The sequence below is a fragment of the Elephas maximus genome, chromosome 3 (assembly GCF_024166365.1).
Source record: "Elephas maximus indicus isolate mEleMax1 chromosome 3, mEleMax1 primary haplotype, whole genome shotgun sequence".
In the NCBI taxonomy this organism is placed as follows: domain Eukaryota; kingdom Metazoa; phylum Chordata; class Mammalia; order Proboscidea; family Elephantidae; genus Elephas; species Elephas maximus.
Genome location: NC_064821.1, coordinates 89,158,629 through 89,178,948, shown reverse-complemented (window position 1 = coordinate 89,178,948; position 20,320 = coordinate 89,158,629). Strand labels below are relative to the sequence as shown.

Here is a 20,320-nt window from a genome sequence, read left to right as displayed (position 1 = left end):
ACCTTTTTCCTTCCTATTTTCAAAAACAACTCTCCGACAGCTCTGTTTCCAAGGAAAGCCTTAACCATTTGTCCCTTCTGGCACACCCTCTTCCATTGAACTCCATGCAGAATAGACCAGGTACTCTATCTTTGTGTGTGTGAAGCTATAAAATCTAATATTGAGTGTGCAGCCATGCCCAGAGGTATGCTTCTTCCACAAGAGGCTCCCCCAGCCCAGCTGTGGTAAAAAACCAAGTATAAATTGCCGCTAACAAGGCTTTCTAGCTAGAGTTGTAAGTATGTCTGTGTAACCTCTGTGAATTATAATGCCGCCAGCTCTCTTGCTGCTCCTCAACCTTGCCTGCCTTTTGGCTATTTAGCTTGTCCTTAGGCCCTCCATCAGATTGTGGACAGGGGAAGGAGAAAGAGAGGTGAAACCAAAATCTGTCCTCTGTGCTCAGCTTACAGTACCGATGGGAAAATAGATGGGGACGAGATCGACGCCAAACAGCAAACAAGGACAGGGCAAGCAGGATGGTACTGCTGGAGGGGGTTTTGGGCCACCTTCTTCTCAGCCTGCTGCTCCAACAGCCAGTGTCACCTCCCAGAGCTCCTGAAGATGAGTGACCCTGTGTTTTCTCTCTGTAGAATTTCTCACTGTGTTCAGCATTTGGGCAGCCTTTTTCATTTTAATTTAACTTGGCGAGGGGGTGTTTGGGTGCTGGTGTTTAGATATAATTATTAATATTCATAGGGTGTCGCAGTCCCCAGGTATATCTTGTCCTTGAAGCTGTTAGTTGGAGTAATACTTTGAGATTCTCTGTGGATTCCTTTTATCCATTTGTTTATCTGTTCTCTATTCTAAAGTATAATTGAAAATCTGTTGTAAGATCCCAAAAATGGAAGGAAGAATGCACCCAAATTAAGCTGTCAGACACTTGGCTGCTTAACTGTGCTTTCTGGGTTATGATGTTGAGAAGTGCCATTCTGGGTGCTTTCTCCTAACTGGCTGTTGTGTACTTGCTTCTGAGAACAGTGCATAGACATTTGTCTGTGTTCATCAATCTTCCTGGGCAGGCTTGCCATTTCTCTGATCGCGTTCAGCCATGGATGGCCCTCTGAGAAGAGTGTGGGTCTTTCCCCTCAATGGACAAAAAGCCAGCTTCCATTTTAAAATCTCTCAAAAAAAAAAAAAAAAATCCAGCAACCCAGAGCCTGTGTTTATTGAAGGTTGGTCGAAAAGTCTCTCACACTGAATGCCTCATCAGTGCTCGAGTGCCTCTATCTTAGAAGGATGTAAAGGTTTAATCACCCTGGTGGGGATTTAGACCCAGAGACTTCAGAGAAATCTTATTATTTCTAACTGCAGGCAAAGAGTATTAAGGCTCCACTCTGGATCAGGGGCATGACATGTTCTATAAGTAATTTATCTTTAACAGGGGAAGGCCCTTACTAGAGTGTCTTAGAAATAGCCCTATGATTGGGCGCTGGCTCATTATTCTTCCTTTTCTCTTTCCCCATATCAGCCTCCTGCTTATTCTTTCTGTTTGTACCTTTTCCTGCCCAATCTGTCCAGTGTCTGAATGTCTGCCTCACAAATACACCCTTTAAGATGGGGGGCCGTGTGCTTGCCAATGAGGGATAATAATGCTTTTGCAATAAGCAGCTTCATCCAACAGCTTGGCCTAGACCTGTCACCGACAACCTTCCGGGTGAGCACAATCTGCATCCTCTCAAATGAAGGTGTTGAGGAGGGAGAGAATTTTGGGGGCTCCACAGGGACTCAAGTCTGTGCTCTTGGACATGGTGTAATTTGGGGTCATTCTCAACCCATCTCCAGCCCTTATTGTTACTTTAACATAGACAGCCTCCACTGAAGGCCTTTGCATCCCTGTGCACATCCAGCATGTATTACTGAGTGTATGATTTCATCTCCATGAACCCCCCCACCCCTTCTTGCTTAGCTCCCTGGACCCTGCCTTTCTGGTGCTGAGGCTAGAGGATGTCACAGGTCGATTCTGCTTATGGATTTATTGTTCTATTTAGGGAATACAGTTTGTCTCATGGCAGATCTAAATCCATGTGCTAATGAGCTTGGTTAAAGCAGGCTTCTGCTAACCCAGCCAGTGCCGTATCGTCTTTTAATCTAGCCCACCTGTCTGAGTTCCTGTCCACTGTTAATGATCTCCTATAATGGTTTTGCCTTTAGTTTTGTCTCCTGGGTTAAAACAAATCAATAGTCCTCACTGATATTTAAAAACCATCAGTGTAAGGCTCCTAATTTCCTTTTTTTTTTTTTTCTGGGTAAACTTATAGCTTGACCAGTACCGTAATGGATCTCTTACATCTTGTCTTATTTCCCAGAGATGGGCAGCAGTGAGCCCTTTCCCATTGCAGAAAGCGACAAGAGGAAGAAGAAAAAGCGGAAGGTCCGGGCCACTGACTCCTTGCCAGGAAAGTTTGAAGGTTGGTTATGCAACTCTCCTAGATCTGGGCCTGTGGCCCCCCAAGTATGGCAGGAACATCCTGGTAGCCCATGGGGCTAGATCATAGGCTGAATCATCTGAGAGCCAGCTCATGGTTATCTCTGTGATATGTCATGAAGGGTAAGAGTTGAGAGGGTTTACACACAAGAGTGACACACAGAGAGAGATTGAAAGCAAACTCTCAGATGATGCACAGGCCTCCCTTGAATGACCTGACCACCTCATAGTGGGCAGAAAGACCAGTCTATCAGATGTGTACACGGAGTGAGATTGCCTGGTGTGTTTCGCTCCTTTTCATATGTGATCTTTCCCTCAGCTGTTCTGGAGGGGCTGCTGAGTGGTAGAACAACCATGTAAGAGAAGGGAAACCCACAAAAGGCCATGGCTACAAATGAAACTTTAATTTTCTACAAGGAAAGAATTTAACTCCTAAAGACTGCAACTACTTGGGCTGTATATGTTTGACTCTATTTTAAAGGGTGCATGTTGTACTCAGGGACACGATGTTGGATCACCAAACAATTTTGAACAGTGTGTGGGAGGCACCAGGCTCAGTGCCAGTCCTCTCATCACTGGGTATGTGATGGGGTGAAATTCACTGGGCACTTCTGCAAAGGCCTGAAGGATCAGTAGCTACTCCTAGGAGTAAAACGTCCCCCTTCATCTATTTTGTTTTCTTCATTGCGAGACGTGAAATAGCGTTCCCTCACAACCCCTTTCCATCATTGCAGATACATTAGTGAATTGTTTTGTAGAGTGGTTCTAACAACAAGCCCTTTATGAGTCAGCAATATCAGACCTCCAACCACCTATATATCCTGACATGTGTAAAGGGTTAATGCCAAAGTATCCATTGTGAGAGAAGCAAGTTATTTAAAATACTTGCAAACAACTGTGTGCCATCTGTTCTTACAAACAGCTGCAAGGCCAAGCCATGATGGAGCCAGGAAAGTACTTAGTGCAGGGTTGTGTTTTTTGTTTGTTTTATTTTGTTGTTACTGTTTGTTTTGTTTTGCTTTTGCCTTTGACTCAAACAGATAAGGGGGGCACGAAAGTCTCAAGGTTTTTAGAATAGTTTCCAAATCAACAGGTCTTGCTCTTTTCAATGAACATAAGAGAGCATTTCCTGTTATTCAAGGATGGCTTGTGCAATTACTGGGCTTCTCATGACTGATAAAATCTAGTTTCATAGATTTGCTCAGTCTGTGGGTTTAAATGCTAGGCTGCTCAAGAGGAAAAAGCTGAAGAATGGAGGCTGGGGAGGAGGAGCCCAGCTCGACAGAGGCCACAATGGACGTGTGGCTTCCTTTGGAAGGAGCTCAAAGAGCTCATGCTTAGTTGTGAGTTTTGGCAGGTCACCTCAATGTTGCTTTCAACCCAGGCGTATTACTCAGAATCACTCTGACTCAGTATCCTAAAAACCTCGAGGCTTCCGTTTGCGTCCTACTTCTGTCTCTTATTTCCTGTGGGTGACTTCTAGAAACTTCTCAAAAATCTCTAATCATTTCCATTGTATGTGGTATAAAATAAAACAGTATTTTATTCTCCTTTGTATCATCATTGTCCATTACAGAGCTTGGCACATAGCAGGTGTTCATTAAAGAGTAAATGAATGAATGATACCCCTTCAAATGACATCCCTTCTATTAGGATCTCCCAGATTTCTTGAGCAGATTTAATCTTTCCCTTCACTGCTTTTTTTTTGGTTTTGTTTTTTAACTGTATCTTGTCTCTCTCTGATGATACTTGCCACTGCCTGGTTTATTCTGGAGTCACTTGTGTATGTACCTGTCTTCCTTCCCCATTGGACTGTGGATTTTAGAGGGTAGCGACTTGTATTCGTTTCTTAGGGCTGCTATAACAAAGTACCACAATGTAGGTGACTTAAAACAACAGAAATTTATACCCATAGTTCTGGAAGCTAGAAGTCTGAATTCAGGATGTTGGCAGGGCCATATTCCCTCTAGAGGAAGCTCCTTCCTTGTCTCTTCCAGCTTCTGGTAGCCCCAAGCATTCCTTGGCTTGTGGCAGCCTAACTCTAATCTCTGCTGTCTTCACATGACCGTCTTGCCTCTGAGTCTGTCTGTGTCTCTCTCTTTTTATAAGGACACCAGTCTTATTAGATTAGGGCCTGCCCTAAAATGCATATGACCTCATTTTAACTTAACCAATTACATGTGCAAAGACCCTAGTTCCAAATAAAGTCACATTCATAGGTACTCGAGGTTAGAATTTGAACTTGTCTTTGTGGGGGACAACAATTCAACCCATAACAGAACTGTCTCATTCTTCACTCTGTCCCTATTATGAGCCAGTATGCTGTCTGGCACATAGTAGGTGTGCTGAATTGAAACTCTTTCATCTCATCTCTGAAATGAGAAATAGGATGCCTTCTTTGTGGTCTTATTGTTGGCAAACTGAGACCTGAGATGGCTGGCAAAGCTATAGGTCTCATTTTCACTGAGTGCCACAGAGTCATCGTGTGCCTGTTCTGCCCGTGTTGTTGTCAGGCCAGGGAAGCTGAGTGACAGAGCTCTTCTTTCCATCTTAGCTTGCAAAGGGGTGACTCATCTTGTTGTTCCTTTCATCCCTTTCACCTCTAGATGTATACAAGCTGACCTCCGAGTTGCTGGGAGAGGGAGCCTATGCCAAAGTTCAATGTGCCGTGAGTCTGCAGAATGGCAAAGAGTATGCTGTCAAAGTGAGTGTTTCATCCGGGGCCAGGCTTACTTTGCAAATAGCCATTCCTAGCTTGTCCTAAACAAATAAATTTTATTTCTGCAATACAATGGCTGAATAAGAATGGGGGCTCCAGAGCTGTATTAGCTAGATCCAAATCTTGATTTCTCTATTTCCTTGTCACTTCGGGCATGTTACTTAATCTCTCCTCCTTAGTTTCCTCATCTGTAAAATGGGTGTAATAATAGAACCTATGTAGAATTGTCACGAGGATTAAATAAATTAATATGTGCCCTGCTGGCACAGTGGTTAAGCATTCAGCAACTAACCAAAAGTACAGCAGTTTGAATCCACCAGCCACAACTTGGAAACCCTATGGGGCAGTTCTACTCTGTCCTGTAGAGTCGCTATGAGTCAGGATCAACTCAACAGCAGTGAGTTTTGTGGGTTAAAGTGCTTAGAACAGTGCCTGACCCTTAGTAAGTTACTGCTTCTTATTTTGGTAAATAAAGTGTCAGAGAGTAGGCAACTAGATTTGGAATTATGTTTGGAATAGCCGTTAACAATGGACTGAAATATACCAATGATCATGAAGATGGTATAGGGCCAGGTAATGTTTCATTCTGTTATACATAGAGTCATCATGAGTCGGAAATGACTTAATGGCAGCTAACAACAACAACCTGAATCTGTTTTGACAAACTGCTACCGTGAGCCTTTAGGCAAGTCACTGAACCTCCATGAGCCTTAGTTCCTACCTGTCTAAAATGAAGACAATAATACCTACCCTTCCTGTCTTTGGGGTGGTTATGAAAATCAAAATAAAACTGATAGACGTAGAAACATTTTACAAATTACAAAATCACAATACAAGTGATGAACATTACCATGATGATGAGGATAAAGACTGAAGTGACTGAGCTCTCAGCCTAGGGCAGGACATGTGCCTTTAATTACCACCATGGCCTCGGAGTAGTTCACTTAACCCCTCTACGCTTCCACTTGCCTGCTCTGCATGGAAGAAGGGCTGAATCTAGGGCAAGGCTTCTCAGAGTGTGGGTCCTACAGCAGCAACGTCAGCATCACCTGGGAATGTGTAGCAATGCAAATTAGGTGTCCCTACCCCTGACATGGAAACCCTGGTGGCGTAGTAGTTAAGAGCTATGGCTGCTAACCGAAAGGTTGGCAGTTCAAATCCACCAGGTGACATACTGAATCAGAAACTAGGGATGGAACCCAGCAGTATGAGTTTTAGAAGCAATCCAGGTGATTCTGATACTCAACTAAAGTTTGAGAACCACTGATGTGAGGCCATTTTAAACATTAGCATGTATCTGAATCACCTAGAGAGCTAGTAAAGCACACAGGAGATCCGGATTTCTTGATAGAGGAGAGGGCCTGCGTCTTTGTATTTTTACCAGCTTCCCCAGGTGATTGTGATACCCACTGAAGTTCAAGAACCACTGATCTAGAGCAAAGGTCTTAATTAAATCCAAGGGAACAATTTAAACTTATTTCAAATCTTCCACCTGAGCCACCAGATGTAAGGGCTGCCTCATACTGACAGGTCCAGCCAAGCTGGCTCATGAAAGAAGCGTTTTCTTGTCTTTTAACCTACTGTCCCAGTCCCAGCTGTGGATTATAACAGAGAAGACTTTTGATGGGCCATGTTTCTTTATGCTAGAGCGTTGCTTCACATGGTAACAAAAGAGCTACCTTGATTCCTTTTTAGAAATGGATGAGTATTAATTGTAAGTAATTTTTTAAAGTATGGCTAAAAGTGCTAAGTGTGTTAAAAACTACAAATATAAATTGATTTTCAAAGGTCTGAATACATTTATAGATAACAGATCTATTTCTTCAAGGTTGGTTCACAGAAGGAACACCTGGCCCTTCCTCCGTGCTCCTTGGCTTCATTGGGCAAACACTGGACCCTGGCTTGGCAATTCTTTTGTTTTGGCAGTTCTGCCCATGTCCCTTGTCTCCCTACTTGTTGAAAACTCCCTAGAGATGGGCTGCTTCTCCCAGCATGGCTCCACAGTGCTTTCTTTTATTAGGGCTTTCCCCACAAACATCCAACTGATGAATCTTAGAGTCTCAGAATTAGAATTGAATTTCAAGATAATCTGATCCGGAATTTCCTCTATAACTTCCTCAAATAGTTGTCCAGGTTCTCCTCTCACATCTTTAGTAGCCAGCGCACACTACCTTCTCAGAGAAACTATGCCATTGCTGGCTAGCTTGCCCGCTAGAAAGTTCTTTCTGACTTTGATCTGGGATGCTTGGTGAATGAATGAATTGAATAGCTTCTGTTCTTCACACTGCATTTCTCTGACTGTTCAGAAAATGAGTCAACAGCAGTTTACTAACAGACATGGACTTATTTGCACATATTCCTCACTTATCGACTATTTCATTATCTGAAATGTTGCATTTACGACAATAGTCAAAAAATCTATCCAACTATTTTGCACATTAATGAGGCTGCATGGCTGCAACAGCTGTGGCTGCGGAGCATCCCCACCCTTGATGAGGGTCTCCAGGTGGCCTCCGGGAAGCTGGGCTGCACTGCTTGCAACCTCTGCTCCCTCCTGCCAGCAGGGTGCTGCGTCCAGCTACTGCACAAGGCCACAGCCCCGGGGTGGATGCACAGGGAGCACGGAGCCAGCAGATGCCTACCAGTTCTGGGTTCCCAGCTCCTATGTGGCCAGAGGCCCTCAAAATCGCTATGGGGTGGGAAGGGATGAAAGAAAGAGGCATCAGAGAGGGTGTTTGGAAGAAATGCATGCAAGTTTAATGACATCTCAAAGTGAGCCTAACTGGGCCTGAAGCCTCTGCCTCAGTGGGGCCTGGTGTGTGTGGCCAGTTTCCCAGCAGCCTCGCAGGAATCTCCGAGCTTCAGTGACTCGCCAGGCCCACAGGGCTTGCAAAGGTGGAACTGGAGCCTTGGAGGCAGCTCCATGAGGGAAGCTTTAACCCAGCACAGGCAAAGGTAAAGTGGTGAAGCCATGGGTCTGCCAGTCACACAGCCCGGCTTTATCCAGCTTTGTCTCCTCCAAGCTTCCTCTGCAAAGGAATAATCCATAACTGGACTCGTCACAGTGATGAGCACATCATTAATCCTTAGCTGTTATTATTTCTATGATCGTATTTTCTAAGTAAAAAAAAAAAAATCAGAAAAATGGGTGGTCTGAAAGCCAGAAGAAAAAAAAAATCCTCCATTTTCACCTAATGCCAGTTTTTGTGTAACCACCTGGTTTTTGGAACCAAACCATGCCAGTTAGTGAGGAGTATCAAACCCAAAACCAAGCCTGTTGCCATCAAGTCGATGGCAACTCATAGCAACCCTATAGGACAGAGTAGAACTGTCCCATAGGGTTTCCAACGAGCAACTGATGGATTCAAACTGCTGACCTTTTGGTTAACAGCTGTGCTGTTAACCACTGTGCCACCAGGGTTCCAAGTGAGGAGTGGGTGTAGAAAATTAAAGTTGGTCATGGATGCTCCTGTGGCAGCATTATCAGAGCAGTTTGAAGTGTTCTACACAGCAGTCTTTGAACGCAGGAGCAGCATGAATCATTTGTTCTGCCTACTTTGCACTTGGGAGCTGTAAGACAGAGCCAGGCTCTGTAGAGGACTTGCCCACAGGCGCCACTTGCAATGGTTTTAGGTTCCCAGTGGGTCCATAGATCTTTCCAGAGTCATCCAGTCCCTGCATAAACCACCTGCTTATCTATCGGCTCATCCATTCATTCCTTCAGTCAGTATTTGCCAAGGACCTCCAAGTACAGGGTAGAGGAGGGGGTCAGCCCACAATAGGGTAGGAGGGACAAAGCTTCTAGGTGCTCTTAAGGGAAGCTGTATAGGGTATAAGCACATATAGGACAGCAAAGTCTTTGGTGTCAGCTCTGGGCCAGAATGCCAGCCGTGTCACTTATCAGAGCTGTGAGCAAAATGTGTAAACTCTTCCAATTTTTGGGGATGGTTGTAAGGGTTAACTGAGATGATACATGTAATGTAGTGTCCTGAATGCCCTTAATACAGTGTCTGCCAAAGAATAAGTTCTAAGAAGAAGAGGAGCTTACTTCTGCCTGGGGGAATTGTGGAGGTGGCATTTGAGATGGGCCTTAAAGCTTTAGTTCCTCTCCAACTGTGTCCGTCATCTGCCTTACTCTTCCTTCAGGAGAGGTTTTAAATTCTTCCTCTTAAGGCAGAAAGAAATACCCTTCAGGGACAGAATCTGGGTAGAGATAACTCTTTGTCTTGCTGGCTGCCTCAGTCTCCCCTGGGCAGCTGGGGGCAGCAGCCTCATAGATTTCCTTGGTGTTGTGCTTGGCCAGAGTCAAACAGGCCCAGCTGGACTGGAAAGCCCTCAGGCCAGTCTGTTGCTTTGTTGACAGTGTCTGTGTCACCGAGGCCTACTCCAGACTTCTGCTTGAAACTGGATTTGGACTGAATTTGGCCTTGCATTCTCCCAGAGGTCTCCTGCTGAGGGGGTGGTTCGAGGTCATGTGGGTGTACAGGACAGACTTTATTCTTCCCACAGATCATCGAAAAACAAGCAGGGCACAGTCGGAGTAGAGTATTTCGAGAGGTGGAGACTCTGTATCAGTGTCAAGGAAACAAGTGAGTATAGTGTTGGGTTACTTGCTGCTTCTCTAGGGGGGTGCTTGGCCACAGAAAAAGCAATTATTTCTTACCGTCTCCTGACCCCAGCATTTGGCTCTCACTCCTCCCATACAACTGCTTATAGCTCTTTCTGTCTTTCAGTGTTGAAAAGAGAAGGGGGGCGGGTGGGGGGTCGGGGTGGGAAACAGCAGCAAAGAAGCCTATCTTCTGTTTAGGCTGAAATAGTACAAATATCAATAATTCGGGCAAGTTAGAAGAGTGAATGATCTAAATCAGTGGCTGTTTGAGGAAAAATGGAGTTTTCTTTCTTTCAAGTGCCTGTGGTAGTTGCCTGGTAGAAATCCTTAGGGACCCGCTCTGGTAAATAGAGGATAATGAGAACTGTTAAGAATACTTGCTGCTGTTTTTACTGTTCCTAGCATGTTCACATTTGCACAGATACACTGAGGGTCCTAAGCCTTGATTTATATGCTTTGCTTAATAAGTGGGACAAGGTAATGTCTAGCCCTGTCTTAGTCCTCTCACCACCAACTCCAAATGAGTGGCTCTCCCACCGTGGCTGTAAATCAGGGTCACCTCTAAGACTCCGCTTCCCCCTCTCTCCCTGCATGGCCAGGTCAGCAGGGAGCCAGTGGCCTGGTATTGATAGCTTTGTCATTAAGCTCGGAGGATGGGGGCTGCTGTTGATTTAACTCCAGGCACTGCCTCTACAGTCTTCTTTCAAATGAGGCCATTTTGGCCATCTTATTTGGACGCCTTCACACTAGTAAAAGCCTGCTGTCTCCCAAAGTGGCAGCATTTTTTTATGAGGGACAGATTTTTATTTTCAACCCTGCAGCCTCTTAGTTCAGCATTAGAGACTCTACTTGGTTTATTTCGTTCTTTAAAAGAAAAAAAGCCCCCAACACCTCCAATATCCAAGCTGGTGGCTTCCCTACTGAGTTACAAGACGACCTTGTTGGCAGAGCACTGTAATACTCGGGCAGACAGAGAGTGCTCACCGGGGAAGGCCACAAGTGCTACAGTGGCCAGGAACGCGGCCGTTTCATTAAGCAGCGCTTAGCAGTTAGGGTCTAGCAGTGCCCACGTTAGGCCCCAAGTCTATTTGACAGATGTTTCCATTTTCTCCAGGCAATGTAAATACTGCCCCGTGATTTATGGGCAAGAGGGAGGGCAAGTAATTATTTGCTGCTTGCCTCCAGGACACACACCTACTATTCAGTGTTATTAGCCGCAATTGCTTCCAGTCGGCTGCAGATTTTATTCAGTTTAATGTGACCGGGACTTTTTTATAACTCTACCTAGTGGGTTTTAGGGTTGGGGTTTGACAGCACAGACTTGGTGAAAACACCAGAGACTAAACATTATGGAAAGATAAGGTGACCTGAATCTTGCTAACACCACTGGCTACTTCTCAAACATAGGTCTTTAATAAGCATTCTGATTTCAAGTTGATTTCTGCCCTACTACAGGGCATTGTATATATTTTTTGTTGTATATTTGTAAGTGGATGTTAATATATAATGCCCTTTCCCCCCTTTTTCCCTCTTCCCCTGTTTTTTCCTATTTAAGGAACATTTTGGAGCTGATTGAGTTCTTTGAAGATGACACAAGGTTTTACTTGGTCTTTGAGAAATTGCAAGGAGGTACTTACTGCTGAGTATGTGTTTGGACTTCTGATTAAGACCCAGGGTGGTGATCATCCATCATGAATCCCAGAGACTTCTAAAACGAGTCAAGCTAATAAAAAGGATGAAGGACTTAAAAACTGCCCTTGGTTTGGGAGAAGGGAGGCCGGAGGGGAGGATGATAATTAGCATTTTGCGGAGCTTAGAATGTCACCTGTGTGGGCATTCTATAAATGCTTTTTCATTATAATAGAAGTCATATATAGATACATTTAGTCACCAATTCATCAGTCCCCTATTTTGACATGTTCACTATTTAAATTAATTATGGGGTAGAAGATCTTACATATATTGTGAAAGCTAGAAAGGCTCACCAGAAGGAGGAGGGTCCCATTGTTTGGGATGCAGACCCAGGATAGAGAGATGGCCTGAGAATGTGCCACCCTTCCAGTGGAAAGATTCTACTCTTGACTACTACCACTGCTGCCATCACCCCACACACATGATCACTGGGATGTATATTTTAAGTTGCTCTTCTAACATGGAGAAGGGAATAGAGAACCACTTTGCCTCTCCATCACTCGCCCTACCCCAGGACACACTTGCAAGGCAAAGGTTGTGGGGGTGGGGGATGTCTAGAGCTGAGTAGAGGGCTACATGGAAGGGCTTGGTGGTTTAAGGTTTGTTCTTTAGAAACCAACAAAGCTAGGTTTAAGTCTAACTCCATCATTTATTAGCCATGTGACCTTGGGAAAATCATTTAACCTTTCCAAACAGGTTTTTTATCTGTAAAATAGGGATAATAATAGTACCTACCTCACTGGGTCCCTGCAAAGGTTAAATGAGACAATCCACGTGAAGTGTTTAGCACAGTGCCTGTGGGCACTACCAGTACCAGTACCAGTTGCCATCAAGTTGATTTCAACTCATGCAACCCCGTATGTGTCAGAGTAGAACTGTGCTCCATTGGGTTTCAGGCCTTTCTTCTGAGGTACCTCTGGGTGGGCTCAAACTACAAACCTTTTTGTTAGCAGCGAAGAGCGTTAACCATTTCAGTAAGCTGTTATTATTAAAATAATTGGGTGTGCCGGGTTTGCTATGAGTTGGAATGGACTGGATGGCAACAGGTTTTTTGGGGGGGGGCTATCTTAAATGTATGTAGAATATTACTCTCCTCCTTCCCTTTTAAAACAGGCTCACTATAGTAGAGCAAACTAGCAACCTGGTCAAGAGCCTTTTTTCTGAGAATGTACCCTAGCATGTTAAGGTCTTTTAATTGTTCAATCTAGTAAGTGAAATATCTTTGGCCATTCTTCCCTTTCCTCTCTCACCCCCTCCCCATGCCAAAAAACAGAGATAAGTAAGCATGTGCCATTTTTAGGACATAGAGATGACACCTTCAGCCTAGAAACACTGACTTCCAATAGTAAGTGTAGATCACATGGAGCCAAGCCGTATGTTCATGCCTCTGTCTGCCCCTGAATTACATGTTTGAAATGTTAGATGCAGTGGGGGATCGTCTGTAGGCATATCGCTTAGAGTGTAGCTCTCTTGAGGATAGACCCAGTGGGTTAAGAGAGCGTGGTTGACTCAGGGCAACCCAACCTCACAGCAGGCAGACCGCAAGTCCTACAGCTGGGAAGTCTGCACAGGCTCAGACTTACTCAGCTTAAGTCCAGGCTCCTCCACAGACTGGCAATGATCTTGGGCAAGTTGCTTAAAACATTCTTGGCTTCTCTTTCTCTATTTATAAAATAAGGGTAACTATACTACCCATTTTGTACAATTGTGGTAAGTGTAAGATTATTTAGAGAGTATCATGTAGTGCTTGACACATTGTAACTACTCAATAAATGTTAGCCATTTTTAATAAAAATGTTAACAATAAATGGGTAAATTTAGGGGAAAAAACAGCCCTTTTCCCTTTTTCCAGATGTTTACATATCTGGTGAAGGTGTGGTATTTCCATTTGAAGACTTGTGTCCTCTTTGACTCTGAGGTCAGAGGCAGATGAGGACATGTCCCTACAGAGAGCCCCCCTCAGCCCCTTGTGGATTCAGTTCTAGTTCCTTTTGATTTCAGAAGGCAAATTAGCACCAATGGCATTAGTGCTTTTTGGGCATTTAAATAGTTCTCTCTCCCTTCTGTACTCATCATATGTAGGTCCAGGAGATAGGAGTCCAGTTTTATTCAACAGACATTTGCTAGTACCTCCTCTGTGCCAGGCATTATACTTGGTGCTGGACAGTTGTTGTTGTTGTTAGGTGCTGTCAAGTCAATTCCAACTCATAGTGACCCCATGTGACAGAGTAGAACTGCCCCATAGGGTTTTCTTGGCTGTAATCTTTATGGAAGTAGATCGCCAGGTCTTTCTCCCACAGAGTCACTGGGTGGGTTCAAACCGCCAACCTTTCAGTAAGTAGTCGAGTGCTTAACTGTGCTACAGGGGCTCCTTGCTGGACAGTCAGTAGTAAATAAGCCTATGTCCCCACCCTCAGGAAGCTCCCAAACTTGTGTAAACTTAGCCTCTAAGAAGTTAGACTTACTAGAGCCTCACAAGTCTTTCCTGTGTCCTCTTTGTTCCCTAGGCTCCATCCTGACCCACATCCAGAGACAGAAGCACTTCAATGAGCGAGAAGCCAGCCGAGTGGTGCGGGATGTTGCTGTTGCCCTTGACTTCCTGCATACCAAAGGTGAACCATGACTTTTCCTTGGTGGGTGGGTTGGGCTAGCCAGCTGGACTGGGCTGACTGGCCAGCCTCTGGGTCCCAAGGCATAGGAGACAGGCCAGGCAAAGAGCTTAGTCCAGGAGATAGTACAGCTGGTATGCCTGCTTGACATTTGAACATGCCCACTCATGAGGGTGAAGGAACAGTCTAGGATGAGTCCTAGGCTTCTGGCTTGAATGTTAAGTAGATGGTAGAGCTGTTAACCAGGGTAGGGATACAGGAGGAAGAGCAGGAGGGAAAAGAATAAATTTCATGCTGGACAAGATATGGTGAGTATGTATATATGTGAATGTGGATGATACCCCTTTTTCCTAATGAAGTATGTAAAGCCTATGTGTAATACTACCATTCTATTATAAATATTTTAGTGTTATTCTTTCTAGTCTTTTTAAATACATCATTTGTGTCTCTTTTCAAAATTGGCAGATAATATACACGTAGTTGTATATCTTGCTCTTAATAAATGAAAAATGCATTTTTCTATTACCGTGGTAAGTCTGAGGTGTCGGTTGAATATCACTGTGGTAAAGAGCAGACTGCTATGGTTTGAATATACTTCAGTTTACAGTTCCATTCCAAGGACTGATTATTTAAGAACTTTTGTAGTGAATTAAATCTCTTTGCAAATTGTTTTTTTATTTCCATAAATATATTTGAATATTACGTACATTTTTTTTATTTGCTTAAGCTAACTGCAGTGCAGTGCCATGGAAGAAATGAATTCTGGCTTCACCTTTTTTCCAGCTGTCTCAGTAATAATGCCTACCCCATAGAGTCATGGTGAGAAGTAAGAGAGATAATAGCAACAGTTTTGAACACTATATAGCAGTTATCATGTGCTAGGCACTATTCTGGAGCCCTGGTGGCACAGCGGTTAAGAGCTCAGCTGCCAATGAAAAGGCTGGCAGATTGAATCTACCATTTGCTCCTTGGAAACCCTATGGGACAGCTGTACTCTGTCCTGTAGGGTCACTATGAGTCAGAATCGGCACAACAGCAATGAGTTTGGTTTTTTTTTTTTTTAGGCACTATTCTAAGCCTTTTATGTATATTAACTCACTTATGTAATTGTGTGTGCGTGTGTTTATATGTATAGCATAGATGGAGCATACGGAGCCCTGGTGGCATAATGGTTAAGCACTCAGCTGCTGACTGAAAGGTTGGCAGTTTGAATCCATCTAGCAGCTCTGCTGGAGAAAGACCTAGCAATCTGCTTCTGTAAAGATTACAATCAAGAAAACCCTTCAGGCCAGCATAGCAGGGGTGGGGATTTGGGGACCACGGTTTCAGGGGACATCTAAGTCAATTGGCATAATAAAATCTATTAAGAAAACATTCTGCATCCCACTTTGGGGAGTGGCATCTGGGGTCTTCAATGCTAGCAAGCGGCCATCTAAGATACATAAATTGGTCTCAACCCACCTGGAGCAAAGGAGAATGAAGAACACCAAAGGCAAAAGATAATTATGAGCCCAAGAGACAGAAAGGGCCACATAAAGCAGAGACTACATCAGCCTGAGACTAAAAGAACTAGATGGTGTCCAGCTACAACCGATCGACTGCCCTGACAGGGAACACAACAAAACCCCTGAGGGAGCAGGAGAACAGCGGGATGCAGGTCTCAAATTCTCATAAAAAGACCAGACTTAATGGTCTGACTGAGACTAGGAGAACCCTGGAGGTCATGGTCCCCAGACCTTCTGTTAGCCCAAGACAGGAACCTTTCCCAAAGCCAACTTTTCAGACAGGGATTGGACTGGACTATGGGATAGAAAATTATACTGGTGAAGAGTAAGCTTCTTGAATCAAGTAGACACATGAGACTATGTAAGCAGTTCCTGTCTGGAGGGGAGATGAGAAGGAAGAGGGAGACAGAAGCTGGCCTAATGGACACGAAAATAGAGCGTAGAGGAAAGGAGTGTGCTGTCTCATTAGGCGGAGAGCAACTAGGACTATATAGTAAGGCGTATATAAATTTTTATATGAGACACTGACTTGATTTGTAAACTTAAAGCACAATTAAAGAAAAGAAAACCCTTCAGGGCAGTTCTGCTTTGTCACATGGGGTCACTGTGATTCAAAATCAACTTGACGACACCCAACAACAACATAGATGATAGTGCCTGGCACATAGTGGTTCCTCGATAAATACTACTTCCTCCACTTTTATCCCCTACCAGATGGAAGGCATTTTTATTCCTTATATTAATTCCCTTGAAGAAAACCATTCTGTCTGGTGGGGAGTGGGGGGGAGGAAATAGCAATCTGTGACTTGGCTCCATTCCCTTGACTGTTGTGGATATTAGCCAGCCACATTGGTGGTAAGTGCTTAGGACTATTTGTAGGCCTGCAGTTTATACATCCCTCTTGGTGCCAGCAGCACAGCGTGGCAAAATGCAGGCTGGTGTGCATGTGTGGGGAGGCTCAGTGTCATTGATTCCTCCAGTGGCTGAAAAGAGATCTCCATATTGACAGTGCCCATGTTGGGGGCCTGACTTGCACCTGGGATGAAAATTCTTAGAAGGGGGGTGTCTGTACTTTCCACAGCATGATGAATAGCAGCAGTTCTGTTTCTGAAAGCTGGGATGCATGTAGGTAACACCTGCCTGACAGAGATTTACAACTGCTCCCCAAGCTGCCTCTGTAGATTGCAAAACTGGGTCACTCTTTTTACAAGGGCCATACCTTGGAAGGGGTAAAGACGGTTTTATTTTTTTTATATAAGAATGCACTAAAGGGAGTGAAGGCTGGTGGTGTCCTAGGAGTTCTGAAGTGCTTGTTAACATCTAGCTGGGCAGCTGCCCATGTGGCTAGAAGTTGGAGGGAATGAAAAACGATTTCCAGCTGAACTTGGTTGTTTTCTAAATAACTTCATGCTGGGAAGATGAATTGGGCAAGAATGGGTCAGCCCTGAAACAAGTTCCATACTTTTAAATACTGGACACACTGCCGCTTAACCTCTGGGAAATGAACCGGAGCAGCTCGATGGCTGATGTGCTCACACAGGCAGGCCCGTTATTACAGCATGGCTGTCTTGAGTTCTCGGGCTGGGGGACGAGTGGGCCATTGCCACCTATTTGGAGAGTAAGGCTCCACGTGTGGCTCGTGACCCTTCTGTGGGAACACTTGCTGTAATGGAAAATATCTTTCACTTTTAGTACAGTGAGCTGTAGCCCGACTCAATTTGTGCAGCCAGGGCTGAGTTGCTCTGGGTTCTCATTCAATTAGGTGACTGATGAAGTTACTTAGCCTGCCAGAGCTCAGGTTTTTCCTCTCGAGTGAAGTGCCGCAGGTGGGCTGAGCCTTCATCACCTAGTAGGAAATTAGAGGCTGCCTAATGTGATTATTGAGAGTTTCAGTAAAGCAGATTCTGCTTTTCCCCCCTACACTCGTTACCCTGAGAATCCTCTGTGCTTCCCAGGACTTCCAAGCAGTAGCCGTCTGGCTCTTGCTTGACACTCCAGCCCTTCTCTCTCTGCATTGTGCATTCTGCCGGAGGAAAGAGAAATGAGAGGTTTCTGAGTTGGCCTCCAGAATGCCATGGCCCTGTGAGTTGGTTCTTTGTCCCTGCTGTCTTCTAGAAGGTGGTGTTCCCCAGGTGCCATCTTGGCCAGGTCAGCAGCCTTTAACTCCTAGTCTCCTTCAGGAGAGAGGTCCTGGCCAAAAGGCAAGGGCGGCCTCTCTTAAGAACAGCACCCTGGGGCCACAGCAGCCTTTGCTTTGCTTCCGGTGAGGCTCTTGGCCACACAGAGCAGGCAAGAAGGGAACTGGACAAGCTTTGGGAGATTTGTTAGCTAACACTTGATCCCCTGAACATCCAGGGAGTCCCACTGAAAGAATTTTTTTTTTTAAATCAGCCACACAAGAAGAAATGAAGTAGAGCAGTCCAAGCCTCCTGAGAGGCTCTGAAACAAGGCACTAATTATTTCTGCGTTGCTGTTCCCTGCACTGACTTTGCAGAGCTCTTTGCTCTGCTTTGCATTAGGCTTTCTTACTCTTGTTGTCACTGCAGTGCTGAAAGGTAGGCTGGCTGGGATTCATTTAGCCCTTCTTATCCCTGCCATACTTCTAAAGCCCCCTCTTCAAAAGAACTTGCAGAATCAATTGTGCTTTTGGTCTGTGTGTCTGATTGCTTCTGCCTCCTGCAGCTCGTTGATTTTTTAATGTACCATAATTGGGAATTAATCTGCGAACAACAGCATTTGGAAAAAATTAATTGTGTGTGGAATGTTTGATAATTATGTGCATGTGTTAACCATTTCTTTGCCCCTTATCATTTCAGGCATTGCTCACCGTGATCTGAAGCCGGAAAATATATTGTGTGAGTCTACAGAAAAGGTACTTGGGGCCTGGTTTGGACCTTACAGTTTATACTGATTTGGGGAAGCCCACTTTGCTTTCAATAGACATGGTTGGTCGTCTTCTCAGCCTCAGATACCAACTTGAACTGTGTTATACCTAGTATGCAATGGTCCTGCGTTCTAAGTTGGGTAATCTTTGTCCCTTGCGCTTTATCGTCAGTGTTGTTAACTTAAGCCTGAGAGTTTGTAAACTACATGAGACCTGCACAAAATTAATGTTTTCCAATCCAATGCCCCCACCTTCAGAGCAGATGATGCGAGCCGCAAACAACTCAATTTCATATGAAGCATGTCTCTGCCTAAATGATGTTTATGTTATATATGCCAGCTGGAATAACTAGCAAATTCTTGAAAAGTATTTGTTTCCATTTTTATTTCCAAAGGTGACCATTAAAAAGAAAACATTCATGCTTGGTGTTAAACAAATGCAACCTATTTTAAACTTTTCCCTAACTCAGTCTACTAGTAAATGGAAATATTTGCATTTCCAAAGTGTGTATGAATTTGCCAAATTTGGGAACTGGTGGTTTGGGTGACCCATGTTCACGCCTCTGTGTTTGTGGACATGCTCGTGTGTGAGCACAGGTGACTTGGATTGGGCTAAACCGTCGCTGATAAATAAGGAATGGCTGTTAGCAAACATGTGAGTCAGCCTACTTCCTGCCCCTTTGTGGCGAATAGTAATGCATTAGTTCAAATAAGATCTTACGTCTTCCCATCAATGATTCTGGCACAGAACTTTATAAGTTATTAATAATAATTATAGTTAACCTCTGTTGAGTGTTTGCATTGTGCCAGGCACTGTGCTAAGAACCTTATTTCATTTGTTGTTGCTGTTATTAGGGGCCGTCAAGTTCAGTTTTGACTCATAGCAACTCCATGTACAAAAGAACAAAACACTGCCCGGCCCTGCGCCATCCTCACAGTCATTGCTATGTTTGTGCCCATTGTTTCAGCCACTGTGTCAATCCATCTCCTAGAGAGTCGTCTTCTTTTTTGCTGACTCTACTTTACCAGGCATGATGTCCTATTCCAGGGACTGGTCCGTCCTGATAACGTGTCCAAAGTATGTGAGATGAAGTCTCACCATTTCATTTCTAAGGAGCATTCTGGCTGTATTTCTTCCAAGACAGACTTGTTCATTCTTCTGACAGTCCATGGTATATTCAATATTCTTTGCCAACACCATAATTGAAAGGCATCTGTTCTTCTTTAGTCTTCCTTATTTTTTATTTCATTTAGTATTTATAAAATCTCATTGAGGTAGATACTATTATCCTCATTTTATAGATGAAGAAACCAAAGCTCAGAGAGATGAAGAAACTTGCTCAGGGTCACTCAGCTAGTAAGTAGTAGAGCCTAGATTAATACTAAGGTAGCCTGACCCCGTAACTCCATGGCTGCTCTGAACTCCCCTGTTACGGTGCTTCTGGTTTACAATGTACTTTGTTTCATTTAATCTTCATGGTACAGGTTTGTTGCCCTTTTTTACGACTGAAAAAACTAAAATTAAGAAAAGCGAGAAAGAAAGGAAGAGAAGTTGAGACTCTCCTAGACTGCCCTATGTGGGTAAATGGCTGACCCGGGACTCACAGAACCAGCCTTTTCATCCCCTTAAGCATACTCACTGTGCTGCTTCCACCATGTAGGACACTGTCATGCACACAACAGACTGCCAGCCTGGTCAGCACCAGATGTGAATCACCCTGGCTGTGGTCTCAGGCATGGCATCCAATTATGGTGGGTTTGGCTGCTATGTTACTCCACCTAGGGTGACCAACCATCCTAGTTTTCCCAGGACTGACGGGTTTCCAGGATGCAAGACTT

The 20,320-nt window shown here is 44.3% G+C and overlaps 1 protein-coding gene across 7 annotated transcripts in view; it reads left to right on the top strand.

Moving 5' to 3' along the window:
- Positions 1-20,320, top strand: part of MKNK1 (MAPK interacting serine/threonine kinase 1) — a 55,491-nt gene that overhangs the window by 26,450 nt on the left and 8,721 nt on the right. For all 7 annotated transcript variants that reach the window (XM_049879196.1, XM_049879190.1, XM_049879191.1 and 4 more), the window contains 6 exons: positions 2,346-2,447; positions 5,071-5,168; positions 9,693-9,772; positions 11,348-11,421; positions 13,992-14,096; positions 18,415-18,470. In XM_049879196.1, coding sequence (XP_049735153.1) covers positions 2,348-2,447; positions 5,071-5,168; positions 9,693-9,772; positions 11,348-11,421; positions 13,992-14,096; positions 18,415-18,470 — 513 coding nt within the window. In that variant the 5' untranslated portion in view covers positions 2,346-2,347. The remainder of the gene's footprint in view (positions 1-2,345; positions 2,448-5,070; positions 5,169-9,692; positions 9,773-11,347; positions 11,422-13,991; positions 14,097-18,414; positions 18,471-20,320) is intronic.